General features: G+C 38.6%; 1 protein-coding gene across 2 annotated transcripts; it reads left to right on the top strand.

Annotated features, from left to right (window-relative positions):
* The first annotated feature begins 5,735 nt into the window (after positions 1 to 5,735).
* LOC133875275 (TORTIFOLIA1-like protein 3) lies at positions 5,736 to 11,077 on the top strand. 2 transcript variants are annotated; one of them, XM_062313349.1, is made up of 5 exons: positions 5,741 to 6,796; positions 7,097 to 7,205; positions 7,612 to 8,183; positions 9,378 to 9,802; positions 10,575 to 11,077. In XM_062313349.1, the coding sequence occupies exons 1-4, from the start codon at positions 6,023 to 6,025 to the stop codon at positions 9,783 to 9,785; spliced, it is 1,863 nt and encodes a 620-aa protein (XP_062169333.1). In that variant the 5' UTR covers positions 5,741 to 6,022; the 3' UTR covers positions 9,786 to 9,802; positions 10,575 to 11,077. The 2 variants fall into 2 exon arrangements, with proteins under 2 accessions (XP_062169334.1, XP_062169333.1); XM_062313350.1 differs by lacking the exon at positions 10,575 to 11,077 and having other exon boundaries at positions 5,736 to 6,796; positions 9,341 to 9,604.
* The last annotated feature ends 276 nt before the right edge of the window (positions 11,078 to 11,353 follow it).

Here is an 11,353-nt window from a genome sequence, read left to right as displayed (position 1 = left end):
TTCTGGGCTGGTTGAATAGATAATTGGTATATCAATTTCAATTTGAAAAAGAAAAAAAAATTTAAAAGATGTCTTCTTAGATGTGTAAATGTGACTTTCTAAACTATAGATTCAAAAATTAATCAAATTTATTAATATTATGAAGAGAAAACCTCACTTATTACTTATGGGTGCTTTCTAATGTAATTGATGAATAATGGAGGAATGTGAAAATGGAAGGTGATAATAAACTCCAATTAATGGCCGGAGATAGACCCCAAGTGAATCCAATTAAGGCTGGAAACAAATCACAAGACAAAAATCTATATTAGTTCTCTATATATTCATTAACGACCAAATGGCCTTTAAATAGAAATATAAACAGATAAAGCCTAAAGTGATAACACCTAAAGTTCTAATATTCAAATTCAAATAAACTCTAATCCTAATCTTACCTAATCTAATCCTAATGAATTCCAACTCCACCTCTTACTCTAATCTGACCCCTATCAATTACCCATGATCTTTCATCATTTTTGTAACTATACTCTTAAATTTTAAAAAGTGTTAATTTAACGTATTCATCTTTCAATTTTTTTTTAAAAAAAAATTTACCAACCCGTTAGGATTTTCCATTAAATCCTGTCAAAATTCTTAAAATATCTCTACTTTTTTAATAAAAAAAATTAAAATTAAAAGAATTTTCAAAGATTCAAGTATAGGTATTTTTGCAAATTTTATTAAGTCTTGCAATTTTTTTTTTCTCTTTTGTCTAAAAACAATGATGGTTATTTTAAGAATTTCGACACTCTTTGATTATGATTTAACGAAAAATTCTAATGGATTGATGAAATTGAAAAAAAATTAAAATATGGATACACTAAATTGACAATTTTTAAAGTTTATAGGTATAATTACAAAAGTGATGAAAGATTAGGTGTGGTAAGTGAAGTTTTCCCTATTATAAATTCGCAAATTACAATTAATCCAAAAAATAATAATAATAACAGCACTTCCAACCAATTTGATCTGTTTTCCATTGCCAAATTATTCAAAGTTGGTTTGTTTGCTTTGGTCCAACCGACAAGGAAGACCCCATAACAAAACCTCAGAGGGCCAATTGGTCTAAACTGCCATTTTGCTTTTGAAATCCAGATTTTCTGCCTCATCGGGCTTCTCATTATAAAAAAATAAAATAAAATAAAAAAAGAAAAAATCTCAATTTTCTTCTATTGTACTTGTATTATTTTCTCTTCATGAATGATTGCCATTTGCTATCCAGCAAAACTTTTCACCAACTGTGCTTTTTTCCTGGCGAATAAAGCTCTTTAGAAACTCCTTTCATGGCTAAAGGTGTTCTGGTTGGTAAGAAGGATGAGAATTGTGACCCACATTTTGAGTAGGTTCAACTAAACCTCACCGATCTCAACCATGAACCATCTAATTGTGCTTAAATCTTAATTATGATGTAACCCTTGGTTAGGAAAATCTAATATTTCTCTCGGCACCTACCTACATTTTCAACAACGTTATACATATATGACACTGATCGAACTCATGTTTGAGAATGATTAGTAATCTGATAAGATTTTTTGGAATATGATATTTTTATATTTATATAATTAAGCTGCAAGTAATGGGGGCTGACAAATAATAAATCCAACCCACCTATGACAACAATATAACCTAACAATTGAGGGTGATCAGATGCCCTTATTTCTCTTTAATTAGTTGTATCCTTCCAATTATTAATTATGACAGTAAGCATCATTTTAAGGAAGCTTTTGGATGAACTTGAAAAATGGAACGTCTCCAACTATGCCCTCATGATAAATATAGCGTTGGTGCTACCCGATTGATTTTAGAATAAGTAGAGTCCTAACAATATGTTAATGGATTAAAGGCGTCTATAGTGCTGGATAGTACGGGTGCTCAGCGAGCCGGTAATAACCGCCCCTCTTGTCCGGCTCTATTCACCTGTATAGTTAAGGAAAATGTTAGATTTACAACACCAATACAACAACTGTACAACAATCCCTCACATGAGGGTGAGTCCCACATACTGGGGCCCACCCTCATGTGAGGAATTGTTGTACAGTTGTTGTATTGGTGTTGTACAAGAATCAAATCCCGTTAATTAATGGGTGAATTTTTTCTTACATTATTCCGGGGGAGGAGTTTAAAAACCGCCCAAAATGGACGGATAGCATATTAAAGGATATGCATGCGGTTGCAAATACTACCCGCCCACCCTTTTAATATTATATCTAATATATTTACAAATATAATATCAATTAAAAAAAAAACATTTTTTTATCTCTCTCTCTCTCTCCCCCTTGTGAACTCTATTCTTCACCTTTGTTCAGCTGGAGAAGGTGTCGCTCCACCAAGAACGCCGCCCCTACCCTTATTATTCCCTTTCCTACCTCTCTCCGACTAGAGGTAACTAAGGACCAAGGCAAGGCTGAAATCCACCTATAAGGGCGGTGATCTTGTAAAATGCCACAGAAAATCAAGCTTACATCATAATGGAAAATGCCACGTTAACTAATTTTAACTCATGCTGCTACCAACTCCGCTGTTTGATTTGATTTTTGGGCCACAATTCACAAATTGTCCGTCGTTTTGATTTCTATATTAAAAAGGTAACTGGTCTCCTAGAAAGTTACTTTCTCCGAAGATTAGCATGAATTATTACTGGAGCCAATTAAGGCTTTTTATCATGTGAAGCAAATGGTGGAAGAGATCGCTTTAGGCTTTAGGCTTTAGCACAACACTGTCCATTTTCATTCACTTCTACTTATGTCGCTGTGTGTTACCACCATAGTAATTAGATTCTTTCCCAATTTCAAAAGCTAAGAAATACCTAATCTTAATAGGGGCGTTTTCCAATTCAATGAAACAAATTGGGAAATTAATTATTAAGGGAGAAGCCGGCTCTAGACTTTACCCATCAAATAACAGTTGTGAGAGGAGGAGGGAGCAGATCCCTTTCCCTTTCTACTCCCCGTTCCTACCATCCCTCTTCCATTCTGGTTTTTTCTTTTGTTTGTAGGTAGTTTCTTACCAGATCAGCAATTTTAGAATCTCTGCTATGCATCCGTCCATCTACCTCCGTAATGTATCGTTCATCTCCTCCCTGACCGTTGCTGTTGTTTGCTGATTGTGTTTTTATTTTGAATAAGAGTTTTATTCTTTTTAGATTTGCTCTTATGGGTGATCTATGAGATGAAAATTACTCAGGTATGAGGGATTATTTCTCACGGCCTAGATAGTTTAGTGTGAGAGGTTATCTCTTACGGCCGGTTAAAAAAAAAAAAAAAAAAAATTCTAGGATGTTTGGCTATCCTTTTTTTAGATCTAATATGTTCGGAGCAAATCTGCTCTTTAAGTATTTTTGTACATAGGTTAGCAAAAAATAAAAGTCATAGATAACACTTTATTGTAAAAAATTTGTTTGTATCTATGACTATGTAACCTCATAGCATGTGACAATGATTTTACAGAGCTTTATGCTTTGTGATGTAAGATCTTTATACTCATGATCTTTGATAAATGAAATACTCAAATCTTTTGTTCAAAAAATAATAATTAATTATTAGATATGGCTCTCGAAGTGATATGTGCACCTACCACCACATATTTTTGGTGAATTGTCCTTTTTTAATATAGCACAAATCAACATTAATAATTGCAAAGAATCATTGTAGAATATGGATCCAACATTGGGGATACATAAAGAATCAGCTGGTCACACATTAAATGCTGAATTGAGAAAACTTGCCGAGAAAAAAGAAAGTTAAGCACAAAGCGTTCCACATAATTTCGACGGAATCATTTCGATGTTCAAGTGTGTATAAGTTGAAGAAGGTAATGATCTTAAGAGATTTGTGGAGGAAAAAGTGTTGGGCTAAACTTATGCATATATACCTTGTGAGAGCACTCACAGCGACTTGTGTAATTATTTTTTTTTATCTAAAATAGCTAACGAAAACTCAATTTTACTAGTTTAGCTAACAATTTTTCAACACCTTCATCCATCAGCATATTTAAACTTCTTTTCTATTGTATTAAAATAATCAATTTTAATTTTTATTCATTTTAATTAAAAATACATTTTCACCAAAAACACCAAATAAAACACATCACCGTACCCGAAACTTCTACACACACTGTCCTTCTCTCGCCAAAACTCCCTCTCTCTTTTCCTCTCCTCCCTCTTCACTACCACATCCCTCAACTCTTACACCCATTAATTCCAATCTTCAACTTACTCCCAAACCCTTATTCGGTTCCGAGTGAGAAGATAGGTGGGTTATACCAGAACCACCGAGTGAGAGAGAGAAAGAGAGAGAGAGAGAGAGAAACGGGAGCGCACCCCACAGAGCCGTCGAACCAGACCCACCGATCCAAAACCCAGAGTATGCCAACAGCCTAGGACCATCGAACCAAAACCACCGCCATAAGTTGCTTCGTCGGTATTGGGCCGAGAAAATCAAAACTCCAACCCTAAAACCATCAATTTCAGTAAGGAAAGGAAAAGGAGAAAAAAAGAAGAAAGAGAAGAGTATGAGAGAGAGAGAGAGAGAGAGAGAGAGAGAGAGAGAGAGAGAGAGAGAGAGAAAGAGGAAGAAAGTGAAAGAAAGAACAATAAAATATTCACTAGATCCGTGAACACTGCAACGCCTCATGTGGCGTTGCATTGTATTGTAGCATTGCTTTACATAAGCGGATGGATGGTGGTTTTAAGAATTTTGTTACCCACTCTAGCCAAAAGTAGGTTTTACATAACTCACTGTGAGTGCTGTGAATGAGCCACATTCCCTTTTCTTTATAAAATATGTTTCCGCACTTAGTTGGCTAGGGGGAGTCCATGGAATAATCGATTTAATTCTATAGCCTTCAATTCGTTACGTGAACATCGGGCATTATAAGTCCAAATAATAGTGGTAAAAATAATGAAAATACCATACACACAACACGACACCTTTCTATTGCTTGTGCGTTCGTCCATCTAAACTTGGCCGGGTTTAGTCGATTTATAAGACTAATTAGAAATGGGATCATATTGCCCCAAAATGGTTTCTCAATGCCACCACAAACACCAACTTAATTATGATCTGTGATCAAGTAATAATTTGGATGGTAGATACACATGAGCAGCTTCATTGCAGGCACAGTAACTTCCATGATAAGCCCTGCCACAGTCACGTGACTCCTTAATTGTTGGAGCCAATTACCCGCATTAAACTCTCTTTCAGGACCACCGTGGTCCCGTTTGCACCTGATTTTTTCTTCCCAACTACGCAATACTCGTAGAATACAAACATAATCTACTGGACTACTATATTACCACGGTCGGTCTCACGGACATTCTGTGAAACCGATTTATCTATTAAGATGGCAGGTCGCTATTAAACTTTGGAAATGAGAAGACGGAGGCAGACAAGATACCGCGACGCAGCAGGCTCTTTATATTAGTCGGTGATGGACAATTATGGACAGAGAAAAAGATCCTCTGCTCCATCCCTGGATGAGCTTGGCTTACTTCTACAAAAGTCAAAGAATGAGATATAAGTGAGTGAGCTATGTGGACTCAATCCTGAGATTGAGCTCAGGTGAACGCGAGTCCACCTGATCAACAACTCGGTTAATCATTACCTGACCATTATTTTAAACATAAATTTAAGCCATAATTCGGATTTTCCAGCGATGCTTATTCGCTAAGAAGCATGGCTAGCCCACCTTGAGTAAAAGTGCAAAAATGGAAACCGCAAACCTTCTACGGTGCCGTTAATCCTTCCTTTAGTTGCCAGTGAAAGTTACCTTGACCGTATCATCTGTGTGCCCACCGCTCTTTCCTCTAAATACTATAAAGAGCAAAGAAACACAAGCTGCTCTTTCTCAGTGACTTGCACTCCCAGACTAAAAACCGACCAAACGGTAACAACCTCCACAGCCATCTCCGGCAATGTCGCCGGAAATCCAGGAGGCTCCACTGCCAGACCCGTAGCTCCGAAATCCGACCAGCGAAACCAACAAAATGGCCCAAAACCTCAAGCACCGGGTCTTCACGTGCCTCACCAAGCTCTCCGACCGGGACACCCACTCCATAGCCGCGTCTGAACTCGAATCCATCGCCCGGACCCTCGACCCGACCCAATTACCCACGTTCCTCTCGTGCATTCACTCCACTGACCCGTCCGACAAGTCCCCGGTGCGGAAACAATGCGTGAACCTCTTGGCGGTCCTCTCGGAGACTCACGGCAACACGCTCTATCCGTACCTCTCCAAAATGCTCTCCTCCGTCACGCGCCGCCTCCGCGACCCGGACTCCTCAGTCCGATCCGCCTGCGTGAATTCCGTCGCGGCTCTGTCTTCGCACGTCACGAAGCCTCCGTTCGTCTCGTTTCTGAAGCCCCTGGCCGACGCGCTCTTCACGGAGCAGGATCCAAACGCGCAGATCGGAGCGGCTCTGTGCTTGGCCTCGGCGATCGACGCCGCTCCGGATCCGGACCCGGCCAGGCTGGCGAAGCTGTTGCCGAGGTTCGAGAAGCTCTTGAAATGCGAGAGCTTCAAGGCGAAGGCGGCGCTCCTGGCTCTGATTGGTAGCGTTGTGAGTGTCGGTGCGGCGTCGTTTAACGGGACGCTGAGGAACTTGGTGCCTTGTCTTGTGGAGTTCTTGAGCAGCGACGATTGGACGGCGAGGAAAGCGGCGGCAGAGGCGCTGCTGAGTTTGGCGCTGGTGGAGAGAGATTCGCTGCCGGAGTATAAGCCTGGCTGTGTGACGGTCTTCGAGAGTCGTCGATACGACAAGGTCATTTTATTTTTCCTTAATTATTGTAATAATTACTATTATTGTTATTCTTAGTATCTGACTCTCCGGTGTATATTTAGTAACTTTTAGGTTGGATCAATCAATATTCTACCAAATCGAGAACCGTTGATTGGATGTTGTCTACGGTTGATATTACGCGTCGTCATGCATGCCAAATATAAAGAAAATTGATTATTTTTATAAATAAATTAAGACCGCTACTATTTGATACCATGTGAAGGTCTTTGTAGTAATTTTGGAATGTGGATTGAGATTGTGTGTTTTTTTGGCGGGATGCAGGTGAAGGCTGTGCGGGAGGTTATGAATCAAATGTTGGAGGCTTGGAAGCAGATTCCTGATGTTTCGGATGAGGCATCACCGCCGCCGCACTCGGAATCTTCTTCGAAAGGTATGATTTTTTATTTTTTTAATGATTAATGTTTTTTGCTATTGGTTGGAATTTGACCATAGATAACCGAGCAGAGGAGAAAGAAAAGTTGATGATCAATACATATTGCATCTCTTAGAGATTGAAGTGTTGTTGTAGTAAATCGTGTAGCGTTTGGAATAGGAGGATTTTAACTGTTGGAAGAGGTGTCGAAAATTTTCATTTCGGTGCATGATCAGATTAATTAATGATTTATCATTTACTTGAAGGATTTTGATGGTCATTTGGGGTATTTTAGTTCTATCATTTGGCTCAAAATTTGTATCTACTTTTCTGTTGTTTTTATTGCTCATGACATTTATTTTTCACATTTTCTGATGTTGATCATATCATTCTCTTTGTGGATTTGTCTTTATTATGGGGACAGAGAATGCGAGTGATGGACGCCATCCACCTGGGTCCAAAAATTCTTTCCCTGCTGGTTCTAAAGCTCCTCAATTGAGGAAAAACCCCATCCTAACCAGCCGTTTAACGCCGACTGATCGTTCATCTGCTACCTGTGCAAGGAAGAGAAGTCCTTTGCAGAGCAACGACAAGAAAATAGATCCCCTGATTTTCCGGAAGCTGGATTGCAAGAGATCTTCAGACTGGAAAGTTGAGATTGCAGTGCCTAATGTTTCTGGGCCTTTGGAGGTTGATTATAGGGAAAGAGATGAGAATGTCCCTGAGGGAAGGAATACCGAGAAAAATAGGTTAACCAAGCCCGAAACAAAACGGTCGCTCTTCAGTAAGAACTCTGATGATAAGTTGCACAAGTTTGGTGGGAACAAGAATGGATCTCGTGTGGTTCCATGCCATGAGGAGATCCCAGAATCCACTGTTGCCGGTAATGTTACCGATTTCCATGGGAACCGCAAAGAGAGTGAGGATTTATCTTTAATCCGCAACCAGCTTTTTCAGATCGAAAAGCAGCAATCTAGTTTACTAGATCTACTGCAGGTTTGTCAGTGCTTGAAAATCAAGCCTATGAATTTGTCATTGTTTGATTGTATCAATATATCTGTTCTTCTCGTTTAAACTATTATGTGCAATTTTTTCTTCATAACGTTGGACATACCCTACTGACAAATAATGTTTGGCTTCTTAATTTGGCATTATTTGGTGAATCCCTTTGTTTATGACATCTAGATATAAAGTTCCATTTATCGACATTATACCAGCTTAAGCTTTCAGCAAAGTGCTATGAATAATGATACTTTTGTAGAACCATCAGCATGAGCAACTTCATTGTCCTCATCATCCTTCTACTGCCTAATCATAATTCCTTGTATTTGTTGCCTTGCAGGAAATTGTGGGGCTTGCTCCTAGCAAGTAATGATTATGATTCCATGCTACTAATTTTTACTATTCACAACTTCTTTTTCACTCTTACTTTCTTTTTCTTTTTTTCCTCCTGAGCCACTCTTACTGTTAAGTTAGGAACAAAAGAGCTAGATTCATGATCTGTCATGGAAAAAAGTTTAGGTTTCTTTAATCTTTTATTTATTCACTCTGAATCAATGTCATTAGCTATAACTGGACTCTGATGATAATATTGGAGAATTTATGAAATTCAGTCTAATTTTGTGCCACAGATGCATGTGCCTACTTGCACTCTCTTATACACAATTGGAGGCTTGAAGTTATAGATGATCCACTGTAAAATGCACAAAATAGCTTTAAGGGGCTGCTCTCTAGAATAAGGAGAGAAGAGAAAACTGAATGTGGCAGAATTTTTCTGTCTTTTGTGCATGGATCATATTTAACATTTGACTTTATTTGAATAAACCTAGATTTTATTTTGCACGAGATTCAAATCATTCCAGAGAAGTGTAAAAGCTTTAGCAGTCTATCTTAAAGTTTACCTGTAATTAGCTATACCAAAAGTCAGAAATTGACACAGATTTATGCCATTTTTTACTTTTAACACTGATATATAACTAGTCATAACCTTGAGCGTCCTTCCTATGGAAAGCCTACAGTAGCAGACTATTTTAGCGGAACAGTGCCTTATTTGCTTAGCCTGACTCCAGTAGGCACAATGTTTAAGGGTAGTTGATACTCATAAATGTGTAATGTTCTTGTGTATATACTGCTGATAAGCGAAGTTGATGAAGGCTGCTTCTCAGCTTTCTCATTTTCTTCTTGCATCAGAGATTCATTGGGAGCTCACAAAATGGAATGCGTGCTTTGGAGACACGTGTGCATGGCCTAGAGTTGGCACTAGATGAGATCTCATATGATCTGGCTGTATCAAGTGGGAGGATGACTAACACCGACTCCTTTAGCACCAAATGTTGCCTTTTATCGGGTGCAGATTTTTTTAGCTCCAAGTTCTGGAAGAAGACAGATGGCCGTTGTTCGTCCTCAAGGTTTTCTGCTTCCAATGTTACCCCGTCAGTGCCTGCCATGCGCTACAGAGCTGGTAACAATGGCAATGCTGAAAGGTTTAAGTCAGAGAACCGTAGGCTTCGGATACAGGGTGGTGGTGGGTTCATTGTGAATCCACTAGCGGAGATTCAGAGTGATTCAAGGGGTATCTCAGAGGTTTCACATCACTAATCAATGGAAAACAACAGGTTACAACTTGGCTCCTTCCCAGCATTGTAATTTTATCTTCTTTTCTTTCTTTTTTTCCCCCCTCATTTTGTAGTCTTGCTAGCCTTGCTTGTAGTTGCATCCCATAGACAAATCACTCATATTTTCTGCAAGTACAAACCTTAAAGGGAGAATAGGTTCGTCACCTCTCTAAGGGTAGGATAGAAACACTTCAAGATATAACTCCACACCCGACTTGTCACATCATTGTAACTATAGATAGCCTGGTGGGGTTAAAGGATGGCAATGCTGTGGTACCTGGTCATAATTCTTGGGGTGTGCTGTTGTGGCTAGAATACGACCGTAATTGAAATACATACATTTGTCTCATACACTATGGGGATGGTGAGAAAAGATTTTTGGTGGGAAATCATGGAATTAGTTCGTCTGATTTCAACTTCATGTTTAGCAAGTAGGGAGCAAACTTCATAAACATTTGCCAATTTTTTATGCTTTCCGTAAGATGAGTACTAGCTTTTTCTACAGCATATTGGATGCCCCTTTCAAAAAATTTCCAAGTGAACTTTTTTTGTAACATCACTCACTGTAGGGTTCATAAGTACCATCTACTGTCACTCTTTGATTTGGACCATTGTGAGATCAAATATGCTTTTCTAATTTTAATTCCAATAACAACAAGAACAAGAATCAGTATCACCCTGCAAATAGAACTTCCTTCTGTGATAATTTGTTTCCTTTCTCAAGTCAATTATTTGATTGCAACTTCTTCTCATCTCATTTCCTGTTTGGCAGTTCTGATGCATAGTTTGGGCTGGAACTTTGAATTCCCTCCGATTCTAATTTCAGCTTGGTGGAGAAACAACCTCCAATGAGCAAGAGGTGTGAATTTGATCACTGCATGGGCTATATTTGGCCTGTCAAGTAGCCTGTTGCAAATTATGTGATGGAAGGAAGCGATTCTTTTTTATGCTATCACCTATAGAAGTGGTCTCGTGATACTCTAGGAAAAGCAAAAAAAGTAGCTTATTCACTCAAAAAGTCATAATCCGGTGCTGCATTCATCTTCTTTTTGATTATTTTTTCTACTAAAATTGAGAACTCCCTATGAGAGAGTTTCCACTAAATGCCACTATCATGATATAGAGGGTGAAATGTGTATAGAGCAGTAGCGTTTATTTTCCTCTTTGTTGAAAGTCTTTCTCTTTGTTTTGGTTCATAATTACTTGACCTAAAAAGGCAGCGAGTATGTGGATACTATTATGATGAGCATGCCTATATGGTTGAAGTTTTACCTACCCTTCTGTATCTTTACTCTTCCTCTTTTCTTTCTTTTCTTTGTATTTTAAGTTTCAAAGTGCCTGTAATTGAGAGGGCAGGGCCACAGGTTTCACGTTGTCTGTCCAAGCCCAACCATCAATGGAACAGCTTATATGTTACCTTAATGGGCATAAAGATCAATAATGATTAGAGCTGGCCGGGAGGAAAAAAAAAAAAAAAGAAAGGCAGTCTGTGTCCAAAAATTAAAAAAACAAAAAAAAAAAAATATATTGGGAATTGGTCAAATAAATGAC

Source organism: Alnus glutinosa, chromosome 8 (genome assembly GCF_958979055.1).
Source record: "Alnus glutinosa chromosome 8, dhAlnGlut1.1, whole genome shotgun sequence".
NCBI classification, from domain to species: Eukaryota; Viridiplantae; Streptophyta; class Magnoliopsida; order Fagales; family Betulaceae; genus Alnus; species Alnus glutinosa.
Note: the sequence above shows the minus strand (reverse complement) of the source record. Positions and strands in the feature narration are given on the sequence as shown.